Source organism: Eulemur rufifrons, chromosome 16 (genome assembly GCF_041146395.1).
Source record: "Eulemur rufifrons isolate Redbay chromosome 16, OSU_ERuf_1, whole genome shotgun sequence".
NCBI lineage: Eukaryota > Metazoa > Chordata > Mammalia > Primates > Lemuridae > Eulemur > Eulemur rufifrons.
The window spans coordinates 84133849-84156264 of record NC_090998.1 but is presented as its reverse complement, the minus strand read 5'-3'; the positions used below and the strand labels follow the sequence as shown (position 1 = coordinate 84156264).

The window sequence follows — 22416 nt, the reverse complement described above, 5'->3', positions numbered from 1 at the left end:
ATTTGGATGGAGATGGCTTTTAGCAGGAAGGTAGCATAGATAGGTTGTTCCTCAGTTTGAGAGAGTACACTTGAGTTACATGCCAGACCGCTAATATTCTCCTCACCCAGCCATTAAACACAATTTTGACTTTAATGGGGTACTCTGAAATTTTCTATTTTGCCCTGGAAATGCACAGTGGAATATGTTGCCTTTCAAAACAGGACACACATCACGCCTCACCGCCACCATTTCCCTCCTCTCCCCCTAGATACGCCTTATTATGTCAGGCACTTTTCAAAGCCCCCAGGGCAAGGATAGTGTCTCCTTCCATATGGTAAGTAATTTAAAACATTTTTTTTTCACTTAACACACAAACAAGTATATTATGAGGCAAAATTTAAATGTGTCCAAATGATTAAAATAAAAATTGAGACTTCAAAGAAATCGCTCACATACTGGCAGGCTAATTGAGGCTGAGTATTCATTCTCGAGGGCTCTTAGGAATTACGTTAGTGAAAGAATTTGCAGAGCTCTGGGCACGTACAGCGATGCCTTCAGACAGACCAGCGCTGAGTCCACTCTGCTTCCTGTTTGCTGTGCAACCGGAGTTTGTCACTTAGAGGCTCAGTTTCCTCCGCTAAAAATCAAGAGGTCCCTTTCTGCTGCAAAGGGTTTTGGGGACAGTCAGAGGAGATAGCAGATGTAAAGGACGAGTCCAGTGCCCAGCCGGTGGTTTGTACCCAGTATAATTTCCCAGCCGCCTTTGGCTTCGCTCGACATTAGGGAATCCACGTGAACCTGACGTGTTCCCTGGACCTTGGCACCTGCAGCCCCAGCCACTGACTCTTTGTGCCACTTCATCTTGGGGCTTGGAGTATTTTGATGCCTTTTCCACGTGTCTCCCTTAATGATGCATTGGCTCATCTGTTACCTGCCAGTGGCCGGCCCGTCTCCATCAGTCTTGCTGTTACCTCCTTGTCCACCTGCTTTTTCTCCTTTCTGTCATCACTCATTTAGTACTTTTCTGGTACTCACTCTGTGCAGAACACTGGCAGTGACACTTTTGCATCTTTCTAGTTTTGAAATAGTCCGTGAAACTCTTCTTACCACGTATTGAGCCGTACAGCCCCATCAGTGGGCCGGCCATCGTCTCAGCACAAATTTTGCGTTACTGCTGCCTCTGGAATGGTTATCTTTTGCCCCTGACTTTGTCTGCATTTCATAGTAATTTTGCCACATCTTGAATTCCTCTTCTCTGTTTCAGTTTGACAATTGTGTTTTTTCAGCTATGCAGTACTAGCCGGCAAAACTGATGAATTCATACTATTCAAAAGCTTTTAGCACCTACCTAATACTGGGCACCAAAAATGGGACTATATGATGGAGTTCCAATTTCAAATTAAGTCGCTTATTGTCTAGGCAGAGCCCCTGGTGGTTTCCCCTTCGTAGGCAAAGAGCTGAGGCTCGGGAGAAATGCAGCCAACCAGCACTTTAATTAAAAGGAAGTTTTGAGAAGATTCTTTCATCCTGAGAATTTTCTCTCACCTTGAAATGAGCATCCAGCATTATCTTTCAAATTATTGAGTCTTGGCTGGCTGGGATAGTTCAGTGGAGAACATGCATTCATCTTTTTAACTACCTTTATCTGAGGTTCTGTCTGGCCCTCCATGCATGTGGGTATAATGACCCCAGTTTCTTCCTGTCTGTGCGCAGCTGCACATGAAGACGTAGCTTCCTGCTCATTCCTAAGTAATCGTTCTTGAGCTGCGTTTTTACATAATCGCATGTGGTAGGTGGTGAGCTATTCAGAAAACAGCTTCTTAGTGCCCTCAGGCTTCCAGAATGCCTCTAAATTTGGAAGTAGACATAGAACAACAGTACTCAGAACAATTCTGTATACTGCATGCCAACACATTCGTCTTAAGAGATGTGTATCCTCTCAACTGCCTTCACAGCAGGTCCGGGTTTTACAAGAGAAGATTCTGGGGCCCAAAGATGTATGTGGCCACAGTGGTCTCGCAGCCATTTAAGTGGGATGTTTGGGTGTCAGGCTCAGTTTTGTCTGGCTGAGCTGTTCTTTCCATTTTCTCCCAGAGAGTATGTAGGCAACATAAAAGTGAAGGAGAGAAAGACCTGGGAATAAGAGAGAAGAGTGCCTGGGGACTCGGTGACAGTGGTAGGGACAGGTGAACAACAGAGAAAACTCACGAAGTGGAGCAGCTCTGCAGCTCAGGGTGGGGGGCAAGGAGGCACCGGAATGTTCGTCCTATGGGCTTTGGAGACGCAGAGCATCCCTGCCGTATCTGACTGTGGAGAGTGTCGGAGACGATGTGAAGAGTGAGTACCCACCTCTAACTCGGTGCCTTCAAATGCCAGCCGTCCCTGCAGAGCGCAGAGAAGCTGCCTGTGTAGGATCCCCAGCTCCCGTGGCATCCACCGTCGGGTTGGTCTTACGCAAGTCAGAGACTAAAATCAGAAACATTTTAATAATGTGATGAGTGACATAATATAGCTAGAAAACAAATGACATACAAAAAAAATGATTTAGATTAATCATAACAGTTATAGCAATAACACATATTTACTGAGCAGTTTTCATGTCTTAGTGCTATTCTGAATGTGTCTCACGTACCATTTCATTTAAATGGCATGTCCGTCCTTTGTGGGAGATGAATGAGGTGAAAAGAAGAACAGGTCTTATTCAAATAAGAGCAAAATGACAGGGTCTCCTCTTTACTCTCTGGTAGGGAAGGTGGGCAAGGTCCACGGTTGGTGTTCCATGAAGCTTCTGGAATGAATAAATGAAGGTGGATAGGACACAGTCACAGCCCTTTAGGAACGTGAACCCAGTGGGAATAACATATCCCCAACTACATAAATGTGTAATGTTGCATACAACATTACATTACTTAATCAAGGTATTCATAGTATGTGAGGATGATCCAGTTGAGAGAGCAAGTAATTATGCCTGAGAGGATTCACCAAAGCTCCAGAAAGAAAGTAGTATTGTAGTCAGGGCTTGGAAAAGGAGGAGGTGGTGGTGGCCAGGTCTACAAGGTGGGGAAGACATGTTCCAGCAGACAGTAAGGTGTGCATGTAGAGTCTCTGCATGCCCAGGGACAGTGCCCTGCTTTATAGGCAGGAACACCACCTGGCCCAGCCCATCCATGCATTCCATCTCCCCCTGGCACTTACTTTTGTCTGTTTTGTTCATTGTTCTCATCCCAGTATTCAGAATACTGCCCTGCACATAGTAAGTGTTCAATAAAATTTTTTGTATGAATTAATGACAGTTTCAAAGGCTTTAGGAGGATAATGTCTAAATATAAAGAAAGTCATCCTCCTCTCCCCTCCCCCCTGCCACCGCCCACATTTTGGCCTCTCCGTAGCACCTGTCACCGTCGGCATTCTGTGTATCTTAAATATTTATCTGTTGCCTGTCTTCTTCCACTACTGTGCGTGCTCCGTGAGGGTAGGGACTTGATCTTGCTTTCCGTTTTCCTCACTGCTATGGCCTTGGCATCTTGTGTCACCTGTAACACATAGCAGTGCACTTGATAAATGCTGAATGAATGAATGAGGTTACTTCCTGGGGATTGAGTGGAGAAGGGGCGGTTAGGGCAGTGGAGAAGAGGAGGTGGCAAACTGCAGTTAGGTTGCAAAGGGAATCTTATCCCAAGCTGAGGGCTTTGATAGATACTCTAGGGAATGAAGTGCTTTGTGAAGGTTTTGAAGTTAGATGCTGTGATTATATTTGCACTTCATAAGGAACATTTGGTGTGGCCCAAGGGAGGTTTAGAGAGGTAGGTTATATCTAGACTGATGACTCCTTGCATCCAGGAATATTACAAAGCATTTCCCCAGATCGTGATGATGAGCTCACAATTTATTTTTGGAAAACTCAAACTCCTCCTTAAGTGCAGGGTTATCAGCATTAACATTGTCAGGGCAAATGGTAGGGGAGCCATTTGGCTTGTAGGAGTGGATTCTGTGTGACTTATTTTTCATGTCTTGATTTTGTCTTTGCTAATTAGTAAAAGATCTGAAAATACAATACCTCCGAATGGTGCTGAACTGTTAGTAACCACAGCTACTAAAGCTGTCCTGTAAAACTATCCAAATACCCTAGAAATTACTTTGTCCGGACAGCCCCAAAATGAAAACATCCTCATTCTGTTAGTCACGAAAAAATTACTGTAAATGTGCTGAAATTTCACGACCTCCATGGAACTGACTCTTGTGCCCTCCTGTTGACGTTCCTCTTCTCTCTCCTCCCATCTTAGTTTCCCTTCCTGAGCTCTGCCCAGTAGAACTTTCTACACCAATGGAAGTATTTATATCTGTACTGTTTGATATGGTAGTGACTACCATGTGATCACTGAGCAATCATTCAACTAAAGAATTGAGTTTTTAATTTAATCTAAGTTTGATTCATTATTTAAATTTAAATAGCCACACGTGGCTAGTGGCTGCCACATTGGACAAACACGATTGTAAACATTTGGGTCAACTCTGTCTGAAATTTCGCCAAGTCCTTTGTGTCCCAGTGAAGTGTTTGAGCCCAGAACTATCCTAGTTACTCAGGGAAAAGCCTCTTCCTGGGAAACAGAAATGGCAAAATCCTTCGCCAAGACCTTTACTGGGAGGCTAACATGAGTGGCATGACTGGATTAAGGAAGATTCTGCTTATTAAAAGCGCCTCTCACACCGCCTGGCCCACAGAAAAAAAGCTCCATAAGAAGTAGCATGTGTTTAATCCTCAAGGCGAGCCTAAGGGGAGACGTCATTATCCCCCTTTCTCAGATAGGGAAACTGGAACTCGGAACTTTACATCAAATGCCCAGGATGGTCTTGCAGCCACCAAGCAGCCGAACTGAGATTCCTTCCCAAGTTGGTGTGTGCTTTCCCGTACACCAGGCCAGGAAGCAAACTCATTTTCCAGGTTTCAGTGAGTTTTATCCCCTTACCCCACTAAAGGAAGTCCTCTTTTAACAGCAACAGCACAAACTCCGTATCCTTTGCGGCAGGTTTTCTGTCTTTCTCGTTTGCTGAGCATACTGACCCTGCAGGATGGATAGGCACTTTCTCTGATTGCCCAGCTTCGCAGCTGGAGGAAACGGCCTTTAAAACAAAATGCTCTCCCAAGGTCCTGACTTGAGAAACTCATGAGCCCGAGAAGCAGCCAGAGGGGCGGGTATTGGAGAGAAGGGCTCCAGGATGCCGTGGAGAAACCCGTCAGACTGATGCGAGTCCGAGTGAGAGGAATCGGAGATCTCCGTCCCCAGCATGGAGTGGGGACCAGGGAATTCTGCAGACCTGTGACGAGCTCAGAAGGCAGCTTCTAACTGCTGATGCGAGTGACTTGCTTCTTCCTTTCCGGTTTGAATGAGATTCTCTATCCCCATTGCCTGAACCAGTGTCTTGTTGATAGTACAGGTTCAGTAATCATTCGTCAGATGGATGAACAGGGGAATGAATGAATGATTTGATGAGCGTAAGTTGACTCTTGCCCCGAAGCCGTCCTCCTTTAGAAAGAAAAGCGCTTGCTCCTACGTAGCTTGCAGCGATCGGGAAGGACTGGAGAGTAAACTTGCACTGCAGCCACTCATCCAGACAGAATGTAAAAAGGAATATTTGCATCTGCAGTTCCGATCTAGCCTTTTGATAAAAGTCACAGAATTACAAGAAGAGCACTGTTATATAACCCCGTGAACAGATTCGATAGGAATCTAGATGTGTTCTCCTAACTGCGTTACTGCAGCTTCAGCGTCAGCTTTGTGAGGATTCTGCAACCCTCAAGCTAAGTTCAGGGGGTGGGGGCTGGAGAAAGCCACCCGGGTCCCCTCTCTTTCAGAGGGGGTCGATGAAGACGGCTGGATCGGCACCGGATTGTGCGATCCCCACCAGTGGATGTGGAGTGTGACAGTTGCCGAAGGAGTATTTAAATAAGATTTGGGTGAATGATGTGAAAATTAACTCCCCCGCCTTTCGGTGCTCTTTCTCTCCCTCTCTCTCAAGTTGCATTTAATCTCCCTGATGGATTTCCTCGGCGTGTCTCCGGCTGTCTCTTCTGTTTAGTCCTGCTGACTCGCCATGGCATTTTAGGTGCGCTCCATGCTTGATTTTGATGCTTAGTTTGAGATTCTCGGGCTGATTAACCAATAGATAAAAATTAATGAGATAATCTAAGCGAAAGCACTTTGTAAACTGTCAAGTACTGCGCCAGTGCCCGGAGGGGCTGAGTGGTCAGATCCTGCTTTCTTTGGCTCTGGAGAGCCCCTCTGGAGTCTGCGTGATGTCATAGAACAAAGAGATGGAAGAGCCGTCGGGCATCGCCCAGACCCAGCCCTGGCTTTTCTATCCACAAGGAAACTGAGACTCAGAGGGGACATGCCCAGGCCCAGGATCAACCAGAAAGCTGGCGGCAGAGCTGACACTGGGAGCCAGGTCTCATGAGCCCTTTGCCGTTCTTCCGCCCCCTTCCCCTTTGCTAGCAGAAGTGCCAAGAGTCACATCTGCAAGGCCATCGTCCTGAGCAGAGGTCCTTGTTTCTAAGACTTCTTTATACTGTCCTTAAAGAGAAGCACTTGCTCTTCTTGAGATAATCAGGATGTATTTCTCCCACATTCCTTTATCCCCAGGCACGAGGGATAGAGCAGCAAACAAGACAGACAAAAACTCCTGTCCTCACGGAGCTTCTGTTCTCCTCTGGGGGAACCCACGAATGTGTGTACAGTGTGTCAGGCGGTGCTGGGAGCCTCGGTGGAGAGTAAAGCAGAGCATAAGGGGTTGAGGGTGTCGGGAAGAGGCGTTGCTGTGCTCAGTGGGAGGTGTGGGTCACAGCAGCCTGACTGTGACAATGTGGCATTTGAACCGATGGTGGAATCCAGGTGGTGGTCTAACATAGAACACAAATTCAAAGTCATAATTTAGTGGAAATCAGGGCAAAGTTTAAAAAAAATAAACAATTGAATATCTGATTGCCAGAAAGTCATTGAATATCCTCTAAAATATTGACCCTGCCAATCTCTAGTTAATGAGATTACAGTTCTTTCTGGTTTGTCTATTTTTGTTTCCTGAATTTTCTATAAAAATGTGTATTACTTTTGTAATTAAAAAGAAAGAAAGGCTCACTGATTATTTTGGGTTGGGGAATTTCACTATAGGGAAGTAAGAACAAGCCCAAATGGGTGTGATGGGGCAGAGAGAGATTGAACGAAAATAACCAGATTGGGGGCCTGGCTTCAGTCCTGACGCTGCATCTATTGACAGACGAAAGTCCAAGAATTTGGAGGAAGAAAGTAAAAGCAGCCATCAATTGACTGTTAATTTAAAGTCAGCAGGAGAATGTGACCCAGCCACTCTCCTGTCACGGAGGCCCCTCCGTCATGGGCAGAGAACTCCAGTTTCGTTCTGCAGTTGAAACTCTGATCTCTGGCCAAAGACACGGCCTCCCTGCAAGCCCTTTCCTCTCTTTCCGACGTGAGGGTCCTCGGGCCCCTTCAACATTGCTCCTGCCTTTAAGATGCAGAAGCTCTGAGAAGATGGGAAAAGAGGAAATTTATCATCCCTTAACATTTGTTTTCCCAAAACATTATTCTCTTTCCAAGTATGATTCACAGTAATATGTATTGAACACATCCTGTTCCTGCATTTAAATCATGATGACATTGGTTTTAGAAAAAGAAATATTCTTATATAATCATTAAGTTCAAACTCCTCAAGGTTAGGGACCATGGCTCATTTTTCTTTGAGTCACCCATGGCACCCAGCCCCATAAATATTTATTGATTTTTATCAGGAAAGATTATGTGATAAAGTGAGAGAAACATTCGAACTGTAGCTAATTTTTTCAACGGAGACATCAAAATCTCCAAAATGTCTATTATCCCAATGTCTTTGTGCATTTGATGAGGCGCACCTTTGAAAGCGTCACATTTAAAGCCCAGGTAGATAAATGTATTTGTAGGAATGAGGCCCAGATCACTGCTTTCCGCTGCTTGCACCCTGCGTGCTCAATGATTACCAGAAAATCTAAACTTCCAGCCACGACAGTCATGGGTCTAACCTCCCAAAGGACCACAGTGACCGCCCCACCGCCAGACCACGCCCAGCAGCAGATTGAAATGTGCTGGGAATGGGGACCCTGAGTAACAGGATGCTCTCCCCCAGCCTGCTACCTTCCAGATCTCCAGCCCTTCCGTGTGTCATCCTGTATCTGAAGAAAATTCCAGAAGCCAGTGGCCCACTGTCCTGCCTCCATCAGTTTAACAGAGTGAAAATAATTTAATCATCCTTTAACGAGGCAGATCTTCAGTGCCTCCTGGTTATAATTAAGAGCATCAGGGATCATCATCAGCATCCATTATCCCAGCCCGGCCCCCCTTTCGTTCCCCTTGGCTACTTCGCTGGCCACTCTCACCTGTCTGTCTCTCCTTAAGTGCCCAGGGCCACTGTCTGACTGTTTCTAAGCTGCCTCTTCACTGCCCTTAGTCTTTACCTCCATGCTTTTTGTCCCCATCTGTTCACCATTGCTGTCTTGATCCCCGGAACATGGAAACAGGCTAGGTTTGCGTCACATAAGAGAAAGCATTTCCTTAATAAAATGAAATGTTGGATCTCTGGGGTGGCTCTGCAAGTCAGAATGTCATCTTCTCTAGGAAGAGAGAGCTGGACCAAAGCCCACGCCCAAGGCCTCTGAACTTGACCTTCCCCTGTGGGGCCTTTCTGCTGACCCTCAAGACAATGCCACTTAACCCTTAATGCTCTGGCTCAGATGTGAACCAACTGTAATACAGATCAGCCAAGACTGTTGAAAAGAAATTTTACAATTAGAAAGGAGATGGAAGAAAGCAATATTAGCAAATAGGCATAACAACAGCCTTGGCGAAGGTTTCTGGTGCTGCATTGGTTGATGTGCTTCAAGGTCTTTTAAGTCCTGTCCTATCTCACCTGTAATCTCTGCTATCCTAACTTCCCAGCACAATGGGGACCCCCACGCCCAGGCTCGTGGCATAGTCATTGCCAGGAACAGTGGAGCCAGCTTTTCATTTTACTCCCCCAGCCACAAATAAGGAGGACAAAGGTCTTTTAGCTCCAGTTTCTCTTCCAAAGGAAACACCATGGGTTGCTGCTCAATAAATGTATGAGAAATACAGGAACAAAGGAAGGGAAGAAGGAAAGATGCGGAACCAAGAATAACACCACCTTGTATTTGTCAATATTATGGCTATCACCAGTGCATTGCAGGACGCATGGAGTCTCTGGGAGGTTCTTCTAGGTTACAGCCTTTCTTGTAAGTCAGCTTCCGAGACTTCTGCTTTTGACCCCAAGCCAGATAATTCCACCTAATTCCTGATTCAAATTGGTAATAAAATTTAACAATCATTTTGATAACGTTTAGCAGTTTGGGAAGTGCTTTCGGTTGGATTTAAGAGGCAGTCTATGGAGTGGGGTTGATAGGATGATTATGATGACAATGATATTTGGTAGGTGGTGAGAAAGCTGAGAATCAAAGAAGTGGACCCAGCAGGCTGGCAGGTAGGAGAGGAGAAACTCTAATCCCAGAGCTGCCCCAGTGCTGTTTGGAGTAGGTTTTCTGACTCCAGATTCTTGACCCTGTCTGTGACCTGTACGTAACTCAAAGTTTTATTGTCCTTAGTGAGGTAGCCACTGCCTGCCTTTCTCTAGGACCAATTTCTACATCAGCTGCCAGCTTCTGCCTGGGTTGGCAGTTGCTCTAAGAGGCAAGGTTTACCCAGGGAATATATACCTGGAATGAAATCTCTGCTCATCCAACTGATAAGTCAGTGCTATACCTACATGGTATAGGGAATGGTGTTTCTCTCTTCTGCGTAAGTGTTGCTTTACCAGTTAATGTTTCACAAGTAAGTAGACAAATGAAAAACTGGGAGGGTGGATGAGGAGAGGATACAAAACACCATTATATTTTTTTGGAACAACCTGCTGTAGGGAAAATATACATCCTAGATAAAAATTTATGGATCACTATTTCAATATATAAAATATTCCTATAAGTCAATTTAAGAAATAAAGAGAAGAATGGGCAAAGGACATGGATGTTTTTCTTCATTGAAGAAATAAACCCAAATAAGTCATTTAACACATGAAAAAAAATTCTACTTTGCAAGTAAACAAAAAAATGAAAGTTGAAGCAGGAATTAAACAGTGGCAGTGCCTTTAAATATATACATACAGATAGATAGATAGTACCAGTGATAGTAAAGGTAAGAAAAATGTGAACACTTTTCTTTGCTGGAAGGAATATAAATCAGGAAAGTGTGTTTGCAAGGCAATTTGAAAATATGTACCTCAAGTTTAAAAGTGCATATATATTTGACATAGCAGTTTCATTTCTAGGAAATTATGACAGATGAGAACAAGGAGTTTTACCATTATTTGTAATGAGACAGTTTTGAAAACATGCCCAACTTCCAAAAACAAGGATTTGTTAAGTTTTAGTTTATCCATACTATAGAGTAATAGGGAACTTGCACATAAAATGTAGAATGTTGACATGAGAAAATGTTGATGATACATTTATAGATCAGCTGTAGAAGTAGGGTACATAATAATTCTACCATTATCCTATTTTTTGTCTAAATGCCTATCTGTATATCTAAACATGGAATAAAAGTCGAAGATTACATTCTAAAATTATCTCTAGGTAATAAGATAGCATGTAATGTTTTTATTTTCTTCCTTGTGCTTTTTTTCCGGTTTGTACATTTCATGAAAGAAATGCTTTTTTGTTTTGTCTTTGGAAATAAAGATCAAGTGCATCTGAAGTTATTGGGAACATGAGATTTGGTTTACTGAGATTCTGTTTACACGCAGCCCTTGGAGACTGTCTGTTGCTTTAAGCAAGGCCTGGCTCTCCACCACGGGAAGGAGGCCGCTTTCTGGAAACCCTTCCCTGGGAGGACAGGAGCCGCTGCGAAGTCTGCTGTGAGCACCCGCGGGCTCACCTCTCCTCCCTGGGCAGAGAACCAGAGAAAGGAGCGGAAGATTGATACCCACTTGACTTCCTGTTCTTATCCTTTTTGATTAAAAAATACATCAAGACATGAGACGGATGGGAAAACCCATAAAAATAGTTTTACTGCATCATAAAAGGCTTACATTTCTGACATTAGGATCCCGAAGGGATTAATTGATACTGTCACTCTGCATCTCTAGCAGAGTGTGCTCCGAGGTCTGCCTGAAACCACGCAGGGTGCCTCTTCTTTGTCCCTGTTACCATTCACCCCCTGTTTAGTTCAGGTGCCCTTCCAGGCTGCTGTAGCTCCTGGAAGGCAGGGACAGTGTCTCGGGCAGTCTCTGAACTTTGTGCATTGCTTGGCCCATGGGAGACAGACGTTTTTGCTAGTATCCCTCACCCTTCATTTTAATTCTTAATTTAATATCCTAAGACTTTGGGGGAGCAAACAGAACAGGAAGTAATCTCAATGCAATTTGATTTGTCAGTAAGTAGTAATTATTGACCACCAATTTTCTAAACGGCAGCTTGGCTTGGTTTATTTAATCATTCATCTGTTCATTCAACTAACATTTATTTAGTTTCCCTTATATGCCAGGCACTGTTCTAGTCCTGTTGGTTACAGGAGTGATGGACAAAGGACAAAGGCACTGCTTCTTTCTTTTGTTTTTTTTTTTAATACTTCAACTTTTTATTGAACATGTTATAAAAGAGATTTAGTCGAAAAGACCAAAGCCCATGTCATCATCAGACCCCGCAGATTCTTCTTTCTTTGCTTCCACTTTCTTCTCCTTGGCTGGGGCAGCAGCGGTGGAGGGGGCAGGACCTCCTGCTGGAGCAGGTCCCCCAGCCCCGACATTGCAGATGAGGCCCCCGATGTTGACATTGGCCAGGGCCTTTGCAAACAAGCCAGTCCAAAAGGTTCAACATTTACACCAGCTGCTTTTATAAGGGCATTGATCTTAGCCTCTGTGGCGGTCACCTCATCATTGTGCAGGATGAGGGCCGAGTAGATGCAGGTGAGCTCAGAGATGGAGGCCATGGTGCAGGGGAGGACTGGGCTGGCAGGTGCAGTGCTAGTCGCCGGATGAAGTGAGGGCCTCACCCCCAACGTGGCCTTAGCTTCCTCGGAAGGACTAAGCACCTTGGCGGCAGCTGAGGAAAGCCAAAGGCACTGTTTCTATAGAGTTTATGTCCAGTGGAATGTCCTTTCTCCATTCCCTTCCCTTCTTCCTTCTGTTTGTTCGTCCATCAGTCCATCCAATCATCCATTCATCCACCCACCCATCACTGACGCAGTGTTCATCAGGTACCAGGTGCTGTGCTAGACACTGGATGATACCAACAAACAAGACCTTGTTCCTATTCTGAAAGAGCACAGACAGGGTCAAGGGGGAAAATTAGACAATGCCAGGGCTGTCTGGTAAATGCCACGTCAGGCATAACTCCAGAGCAGCACCAAGGGGGCACGTGGGAACCCCTCCCCCCAGCTCTGCAGATCATAGATCACCCTGTCATTATCTAGTGGCTGCTTCTGCAGCTCACCTGCTTGCTGGGAGGAAGGTTGGCCTCGGAATTCAGGTATAAAGAATCAAAAAGGATGTCACCTGGCTGCCAGGAACACGCTGGCGAATGGTGAGGTTCCTTGAGGAAATAGCTACTCTATGGTAAAACACCTGATGTCAATTACATATGGAGCCACCTGCTCTATTCTGGGAGTTAAGTAGAAGGCGTAAGTCTCCTAGTACCCAACATCTATGTTCTAAGAAGACTGTCCCGTGGAGAAGATAATCAGCAGTGCTCTCCAACGTCTGAAAGTGCCAAATCAGTGACTTGGGCTGATCCTGCTACAGGAATGCAGTGAAATAAGAGGGGAAAGAAATAAACTCTTATTGAGCACCTATTAGTTTGCTCCCAGGCATTGTGCTAGCTGCTTCCACATGCTATCTCATTTAATTTTCACAGAAATCCTGTGACGGTTCATTATGTTTTCACAGCTGAAGAAATTGTGGTTCACTGAGGTTAATTGACTTGGCCAAGGTCACAGGTAGCAAACTGCAAGACCGAGTTCCCAAACAGAACTGTCTAACCTCTTCGTCCTTTTGCAATTAGGGAAGCAGCATGGAGGAGGGCTCACCCTTTGGCACTTTATTTGAAGTTCTCTCGTGGCAATTATTTCATCCTACTTTGTAATGCAATGCTGTTTCCCGGAATATTTTGCAGAACACGAGATGTTAACAGGTGTTCTGGCCAGAAGAGCCTCCATGGCTAAATACATGGGGAAATGCTGGGTGAAACTGCTTTCAGTGTGGAACTCAGTCTGTGATGCATTCGGTCTACTCCCAGGTGCTGTGAAGCTCCAAGAGGAAACTGTGGCAGGCACACAGTGGCTCAGGGCACTTAGGGTCCTGTGGAAGCCAGTTTAGGAAGCTTGTTTATTTAACAAGCATTTGATGAGCTTCTATTCTGAGAATGGCCTCTGTGCTCTGTGTTCTTGCTCCCTCTGGACTGTGAGCAGAGATCGTATTGTATCTTCCTCCCTCTCCCCAGTGCCCATGGAACTTGTCATAATTAGTGCTTGATCAATATCTGTGTGGGTGAGGGAAATGGGGCTCAACCTTGACCCTAAAAAAAGTAGAGGAAAGAGCCATGGACTTAGAAGAGGGCTTCCAGGGAAAGGAAGGGGTTGAGCCTATGACTCAGAGATGCAAACAGAGATGCTGAATGTTTGAGAAATGTAAAAGGGGTTGGGTCGAGGTGAGATCTCTGACACTCAGGGATCCTTTATTTAAGCACTTGGACTATTTTTGCTGCAACGAAATGGACTTTGTGGGGTATCAAAAGACTGATGGTGGCCAAAGGCCTTAATTCTCCATTTATTACCTATTAATTGGGATGCTCAGTACTTCCCAGGTCGTAGCCATACTGCTTCTAGCCCATTGCTTGAAGGGGAAATTGCTTAGCCGAACCCTAAGACATGGGGGAGTTAACTGTCATTTGGGGAGTGATGGTGTATGTGTGTGTGTCTAGGGGGAGTTGCATATAACCACAAGCTTCTGAGGGTATTCTAAACCCTTCTATTATTTTTCTTGGGCATGAAATTAAGGTCCCATGAGGACAAGCAGCTTTCTTTCCTTTACCTTTTTTGGAACCCTGATAGACAAATTTTTCTCTGATCTTTTGTTGAACTCAAAAGAACAAGCAAGCCTGGTTTCTAAACAAAGAAGGACTTTGACAAAGAATCTTTAGACGGCATAATTATCAAGTAGAAACTTTTAACAAAGAGCCCTTTAGAGATTGCAATATCCGCCTTTCCTTACAACTGACAAGCAAACCCTTTCTTGGAAGGGACCCATTGGCCTCGCCTTACTTTCACTAAAGCATCATAATTACGGTCTGTTGATCTCCTCCCGATTCATCTGAGAAGGAAGAATATGTACCCACAAGTGTCAGGGGCCCTCCAGCCCCAGGTGGGGCCTTTCTGAGAACATTCCTTACAGAATCCCCTTGTTGCCAGTGGCGCTTTGAAAACTGTTAAGCTGCAGCGCAGCTCTTAGCGCCGCTTTTTCATCTCTTTGAAAACTTTTCCCAGGAAAGTTATTTCTACACGACCTAAGAAAAGAGAACTTGTGACAAGCTCATACGGCCCTTCAGTTCCAGCGAGTATAGGTGAGCCTGGGAACCACAGGGCAGCACATCCTAACACACGTCTGAGTCATGTCAGGGAAGCTCCGTGTCGCATGGGTGAAAAAAGTCCTGCACCACCCTCTGCTAGCGTTAGTTATCTGCAATCTTGGCGCTGCCATTTGGGTCTCTCAGATCCTGCCCTTCTCGCTGTGACCTCTTGATGAATGTACCTTTTTAGCTGCTTGCATAATTAATATCCCATTGTTCCCTGGAGGTGGGGGTAAGGAGCAGAACAAAAACAAAATGATACTTTATTTAAATGACAACATACTGTAATCACACCTATTCAGATTATGGGCTCTGGGCAGTATTTGGGCAGCAGAAATGTGGTTAACAAGAATGGCCTGGCCGGCGCGTGGCTCACGCCTGTAATCCTAGCACTCTGGGAGGCTGAGGTGGGAGGATTGCTTGAGGTCAGGAGTTTGAGGCCAGTCTGAGCAAGAGCCAGACCCTGTCTCTACTAAAAATAAAAAAATTAGCCGGGCATCGTGGCACACACGTGCAGTCCCAGCTACTCGGGAGGCTGAGGCAGGAGGATGACTTGAGCCCAGGAGTTTGAGGTTGCAGTGAGCTATGATGATGCCACTGCACTCTAGCCCCGGTGACAGAAGGAGACTCTGTCTTGAAAAGAATGGCTAGTTGTATAGTATGGTAATTGTATCTCAATAAAGCTGTGACAAAAAGAAATAATGGCTGACTGATACTAGATATCTAGTATGTACCAGGAACTGGACCAAACATTTATTCTGCGTTATCTCCCTCAATTTCTCTTCATAACAATTTAAATCCTATTATTATCATCCTTACTTAATAAATGAGGAGGCAGACTAAGAGATACGCAAGTTGGCCTTGGCTGGTAAAGTTACACAAGTAGGAAGAGAGGAAGCAGGGATTCAAACCCTGATAGTCCAATCGCAGAATACACCTTCTATGTTGGATTAGGCAAGATTCCTGAAAAAGCTTCTAAACTCAACTGTACTAAACCCCAAAGCTCTGTTCCAGTGAGCAGGCTATACTATTCCCCAAATTCAGCTCTTCTGCCCCGATCGGGGTGCACACCCCCTGTGGCTCCTAAAGATGATGAGGGTAAAGAGAAATGTGGTTTGACCAAGGAGGGCATTAGGTCTCAGTAAGTCCTGATATTACTTTCAGAAACGGATGTTCCTGGCCTCTCACTTCCATTCTACTGTCTTCTTTTTCAGCCACTTTTCCCTTGAACAAAATTGCTTCAAGATTGCAGATGAGCAGCTGTGTTTTGGATGCAGAAGCTTTGCCATCTTGCTGACAGCTGAGTTTTCTCTGGGGATATCACCCTCTCTTTTTCTGCACTCTTTATTTTCCTCTTGTGACCATAAATGAATCAAAAAGAGAACTGTTTTCCAGTTATTCCTAATTATCTCGAAACAGATGTTCAAGGTGAGGCTCAGGATCACTTATAGAGAGGATCTGTATCCTGGCAGAGCAAGGTCTCAGACGCATGTGTGTGCAGGTGACAGGCAGGTAATGTCAGTACGTAAAGCTTTCAGGTGTAAGGAGGTAGGCATTGTGTGTCTTGCATGGTAACCAAGCGTGGCTCCTGTCTAGTTCTATTGCCTTTCAAAAGACGGGTTAAACACAGTGGCCAGCAAAACATGTTTGAGGCCCTTTGGATAAAAAAAATTCAGATTTAATAACCCGGCAGTTCCCTTGAAGTGTGTGATCCTGTGATATTATGATACTCTTTCAGAAGCCAGGCCAACCTGCTTTCCCCTCCAAAGATGTGTTGGAGAACTACTTTGCAGAAAACTGTAAGAGTATGACGTGGCTTCAGATCATGGAGTGGTAGGAAGGAGTGTATTGATGTCAGCCACATGTTTCTAGAAAAGAGCATTAATATGAAAAGGAATTAATTTACTCTAGGAAAATGGCCTCTTTTTTTTTTTTTCCTCCTTCTCCTCTCCATTCAACAACAAAAAAAAAATTTTTATTGCTTTCCATGTGCCTGGCACCATATGTGCATGGGGGAGAGGTATAAAACAGAATAGGTAGTATGAGTTTCAAAGTACAATACATTTCAATATGGTCATGCTCAGTAGAGTGGCCAACTCATCCTGGTTTACCTGGAACTTTCCCAATTTTTGCATTAAAAATCCTACATCCAAGAATCCCCTCAGTCCCAGGCAAGCCAAGAGGCCTGGTCACCCTAATGCTCAGAAATGACAACTCTAGAAGACATGATGGAATAATCATGTACTAGCATCAACAGGTAGAATACCTGTGTATGTGGCAGAAAGATAAAGGTATATTGTTTTGGTGACTCGGATATTCAAGCAATGCTGCTCTTGGTACCATTATTTCACAGAATCTTGAGCAACTCTTGGTAAAATTCCAAACAAAGGAAAGTACAATCTTTTCTCGATTTACTTGGTGGTTGCTTTGCTAGAAAATTCAGCATACATTAAAATGTGCAGAAACACTTGGAGTTTAAAATATGGTTTTGGTTTTATACACAGATGCTTATTGACATCTTTTTCACTTAAATGACTATCTGGTGAGACATTTGAAAGTCACAAGAGGCAAGGGACAATTCTTGGTGGTGTGGAATTTCCCTGTATGTTAGAGAATATTGATCATCCCTTGACCTCATCTTCTAAATTTAGCCAATGGCATCCTCAATACTTAGAAAAACAACAAAAACCACCTGTGCAGATTTCCAAACTCCCCCCTAGGAATCAGTCCTGCCCTCATTAGAAACCACCATACTAGATATTTGAGAAGAAATACATCATATTTAAGAAAGGGTAAGGAATCATCAGATCCTTCCTCTATCCTTTTATCTTATCTTTGTTCTCTCCCTCCCCTCTCCTAACCTGTCTTTTCTTCCTTCATCAGTTGAAATTTTCTCTGTGCATAGCATCATCCTGCAAAGTGCTTGAGGAAGTCTGCAGGTAACTACCACCTTTGTCTCTAAGGAGCTTAAAGTATGCTTGGAAATATCAAACCAACCAAAAGGATCGGCTCTAAAATGACCCATGGCACTGAATCAAGATTGTCTGCGCAGCTCTGACTGTAGCTGAATTGATCGAATGGTCTTCCCACCGCCTCCCCTGGCTCTCGACAGAGGCACTACTACTTATCTTTTATTGATCACAAGATTAGCCCAGTGCTTTCAACCTCTTTTTGTACTGTGGTCTGGAACAGGAGAGAGGGAAAGAGCTGAGGCCCACACCTCCCTGAGTGGAAGAGTTTGCTGGGCAGCCTTGTGTTTGGCCCTCACCAGTTACTCGGTGTGGTTCATGCTGACATTCTCTTGGGCAGGGCACAGGCACAGGGTGGGAAACAAGAGATGAATGTAAGACACAAGAAATCAGTGGTTGGAGAGAGAAGAAACAGCAACAAATTATTAAAAAAACACATTGAGTAATTGAGCAGGTGCTTTGTATATAAAAAGTCACAGTTAAAATAATAAATATTGTTTTTATACTTTATGGGGTTGATTTGGGACTTTCCAGAATCAATATCTCGTTGTTGGAAGGAGGACTCTTAGATGTCATCTAGTCCCACCATGTTTGTAAGTCACTTTTCCAAGCGTTATTATATACAGTCCTCACAACCACCCAGCCTAATACCCCTGTTTTACAGAAGTGTCACCTGAGGCTCAGGAAACTAGATAGTTTGGTCACGATCCCACATCATGAAATAGCGGACTCAGATCCATTGATGGCGTTTCCATGACTCAACACCACGTTTTACTCAGAGGAGGTTTGTGGGGCTGAATCCAAATGAAGCATTAGATCGTGTGGGCTAGACCAGAGTAGGGATGGTCATTCAGAGATGGGAGTAGTCCTCACCATGGAGAGGCCCTCGCGGAAGAAGTGGAATTCCACCTCGCTGTAGAAGTGTGGGGAGGGTTCATGGAGGAGAAGAGTGAGGGCCCCTCCTGGGAGTTGAGCAAAAGCACATGCCCACATGGGGAGCTGGGGGCCTCGATCATGAGACCAGGCTTTTTGGGCAGTGGGCGCTTTCATGTTTGTTCTGACAAAGAGGGGAACTTGGCACAAAAGAAGTAGATTCTAAGGTCTTTGCAGGAAAGGACTGTCCATTTATGTTTACCTTCCCCTGTACCTGGGGCATAGATGACTGAAACAGAGTAGATGCCTGATAAATGTTCACTTGGAGGTTGTACGGGCAGGTCGAAACCAAGCCAGGGAGTTGAGTCTTGAAGCCTTCAGCGAGAGAGGGCCCGCCTGCCTTTTGGGAGTCCACTAATAATTCTGTGATTTCTGGTTACTGAAACTGTCAGTTCCTGCGGTGCAGTGAATGTGGTATCACAGGAAGGTTGATCGGGCAGTGGTAGAAGTTGGAGGAAAGGTGTAAGTTGGAGGCAGGTACTGATGGAGATCTGGGCCCACAAGGGCTCAGCTAGAGAACAGGCGATGAAGGTTCCATGAGAACAGGCGATGAAGGAGGCAGCTTGGGTGATGGAAAGAACTGGGCTTTGGAATCAGGCAAACCTGGATTTGAACCCCAGCCCTCTGCCATTTTCTAGCCATGTACCCTTGGACAAGGAGCTTATGCTCTTCAGTTTCCTCCTCTGTGCAAATGAGGATTAATATACGTACCTCAGAGCTACTGGCAAAAATAAAATAGGTAATATATGCAAAGAATGTGTTCTCAGGAAATAGTAAAAATGTTATAGCTTTTTGTCTTTCTTTTTTCCAAAGAAATTATTAATCAGAATTAGATGATTAATGGAATTCAAGGCTCCAGATTGTGCTGCCTAAAAATGATGGCTGTCATTGTTTTAGAGATGGGGTCTCACTATGTTGCCCAGGCTGGCCTTAAACTCCTGGGCTTAAGCAATCCTCCCACCTCAGCTTCCAATTAGCTAGGATTATAGGCACGCAACACTATGGCCAACTGAGTTGTTTATTTTTTTGTAGAGACAGGGTCTCGCTGTGTTGCCCAGGCTTGTCTCAAACACCTGCCCTCAAATGATCCTCCCGCCTTGGCCTCCCAAAGTGCTGGGATTATAGATGTGAACCACTGCACCCAGATCAATGGATTTTTGGCATGTTGACTTTGAGTGGCATCCTAGTTGAAATGTCCATTACAGAGTTGGTGTAATGGGACCAAAACTCAGATGAGGTTTGAGAGGAGTGAGTAGCCCTGAGATGTTGATATGGCGAGTCCTCAACAAAGAAATGAATGCTCTGATTACAGAGTAACAAGATCAGATCAGAGACCAGGCTGTTAGTGTTCCGTGTATTCGTCAGCATTGCCACCTTTTAGGAAATGGTCTGTTCAGTGCCATTCAGTGGGATACTTACAGATGTTACCTTCAAAATCTGCGTTCCTTTCAGATTTCTCATCTTCTGCCACAGCTAGCAAGGTTGGCCGAATGTTCAGGTCCCCCCTCAGAGCCTCAGGATGACCCGGGAGAAGCTGGGTCAGGCACCGCACTGGCACCCAGGGTAGGTGGAGCTGTGCCATTTCCATGGAAATGGAAGAGTTGAAGAGTGAAGCGTCGGTACCTTGGACCTTGACCAAAGCAATTCCAGATGTTAGAACCCAAGTACTATGTGCCTCTGTTGCTTTCCATCCATGTAGCATTAAAATTAGAGAGCAACCGCCGAGTCATGAAGTCTGGGTCATTCCCCATCCGTCTCACTAAATGCCACTTGGAACCAGTGCCTTTTCATTTGACAATAAAATCAATGAATGAAATATCACAGGGTTGAAAGTGATGCTGTATGGAATTCATTACGGGCGATGCTGTGGTCCAAAGGATGGAAAAGCTCAGCCCTTTGTACTTTACTTTCCGGTAACATCAACTTAATGAAACTTGAACCTTCTGTTAATCCTTCACCTATTTGCTTTTAAATGTGAATTCTTTGAACAAACCTCAAAATATCCTTTTTTCTTTTTTTTTTTTTTTTTGGATTCTGACTGTTTATGAATGAGCTATAATTAAAAATTGGGGCTGGATGTGGTCACTCATGCCTGTAATGCCAGCACTTTGGGAGGCCAAGCTTGGAGGATTGCTTGAGGCCAAGAATTTGAGGCCAGCCTGGGCAACATAGCAAGACCCCATCTCTATCAAAAAAAAAAAAGAAATTGCCAGGCATGGTGGCATACAACTGCAGTCCCAGCTACTCGGGAAGCTGAGGCAGGAGGATCACTTGAGCCTAGGAATTTGAGGCTGCAGTGAGCTACAGTCACACCACTGCACTGCAGCCTGGGTGAAAGAGTGAGACCCTATCTCTTAAAAAAAAGAAAATGGAGTGTGCAAGAGTTTAAGGAAAAAGGAACTAGTTCATTAGGAAAACAGCTCGTAAGATTGGAGAACTTTTGCTAATAAGCACTGGGTCCCCTATCAGCCCACACTACTTTCTTTCAGTTCTCTCCTTTTGAGGAATATGTCAACACTGAGCACATTGAGCTGAGTCACAACTTGTACAGATTCAGAGACAGCCACGAGGTGGGTGAGCAAAGAGGGATGGCCAAGGGGAGGGAGAGCATCACCAGTCTTTTCCTCGGAGTTAACACCTGCCTCTTGAAGAACGTAAGAGACAGTTACGTCATTCCTTCATAAGTGACGAAAGTGGGATCAGCGTAAGAGAACCACCTCTGAGGTCCGGTGTGTGCATGGTGGGGAGAACGAGGCCAGCTCTGGTTGTCTGCTGCCCATTCTACACGGACGCATTCTGTCCTTCGAAAAGTGGCTGTTTGGTTTACATGAGGGAATCAGAACAAAGGGTAAGGCTCACAGCACATCTAAGAAGTATCTTCAAACTTAACCCAGCCTTCCTGGTTTTTCTTTTTTATTGAGCACTTACTGTATTCCTAAAAATAGAGTGATCAGTAAGTTAAAGGCTCTCCTCAAGAGCCTGTGTGCAGGCATGAAAGAGAGAGGCAAGAGAACACGCAAGAAAAGAAATATGGGCGTGACGTGCAGTATGAAGGAAGCTCAGAACTAGAGAGTAAGACAGGGCAGGGCGACCTCCTTTGGAGAGGGGGACATAAAGGAGGGAGAAATTGAAGCTGAAAGAGCACGAAGGAGCTGGCCCTGAGAAGAGTTGGAGGGAGCATGCCAGCACATGGCGGGGGAGGTCTGAAGCAGAAAAGAACCGTTGGCCGTGGGGGGACGGAAAGTCCAAGGTGGCAGGAGTACAGGGAGTGACGAGCGGTGTTAGGAGGTGAAGATGGAGAGGAAGGGGGCGAGAAGGGGCTTGTCTGGGTAGGGACCTGGGGGCCACCATAATGCGTTTGGTTTTTTATGTTTAAAGGGTTTTTTATGTTTAAAGCAGGGGGCTGATGAGATCAGAGTGTGCTGTGGAGCAGGGGCTGGAGGACACGCCATGGAAGCAGGGCGGCCAGTTAGGACCGGCTGGGCAAGTTAGCACAGCAGCCTTTGCAGAGAGAGGTGGCTGGATCCCAGAAACATTTTGGAGTTGGCATCACTGGGATGCTGTCGGTGAGGTGAGGAGGAACCAGGGCTGACTTGCAGCTCGGCGTCTTGAGCAGCACTAGGAGGATGAGCTCGCTGTTATTCATCCTTTCAAGGGACGTTCGTTCGTGGCTTATCACCCATGCCCTCAGCATGCTCCGTGGCTGGGGTAATAGACACAGGTGGAACCCAGTCCCTGCCCTCACTGGGTTCAGAGTCAAAACAGGAAGACAAATGTATGAATAAACGCTTAACGAACGCCTAATGGTGCTGGCACCTGGCTGGAGGTGTTCTGCAGAATACCCTGCAAACCTACTCT

General features: G+C 45.1%; 2 protein-coding genes across 9 annotated transcripts in view; one reads left to right on the top strand and one right to left on the bottom strand.

The window, feature by feature from the left end:
• The window catches only part of LARGE1 (LARGE xylosyl- and glucuronyltransferase 1), a 499273-nt gene that overhangs the window by 334186 nt on the left and 142671 nt on the right, over positions 1-22416 (top strand). The window lies entirely within an intron of this gene.
• LOC138397447 (large ribosomal subunit protein P1-like) lies at positions 11698-12023 on the bottom strand. Its single transcript, XM_069491491.1, has 2 exons — positions 11949-12023; positions 11698-11877 (listed from the first exon to the last, which is right to left on the bottom strand). The coding sequence occupies exons 1-2, from the start codon at positions 12021-12023 to the stop codon at positions 11698-11700; spliced, it is 255 nt and encodes an 84-aa protein (XP_069347592.1).

Bases quoted from the DNA above. Each gene is read 5' to 3' on its own strand.
- LOC138397447 (XM_069491491.1), bottom strand. From the start codon at position 12,023: ATGGCCTCCATCTCTGAGCTCACCTGCATCTACTCGGCCCTCATCCTG. The intron at 11,878-11,948 runs GCTAAGATCAAT...TTGTTTGCAAAG, and splicing joins ATGAGGTGACCGCCACAGAG to GCCCTGGCCAATGTCAACAT.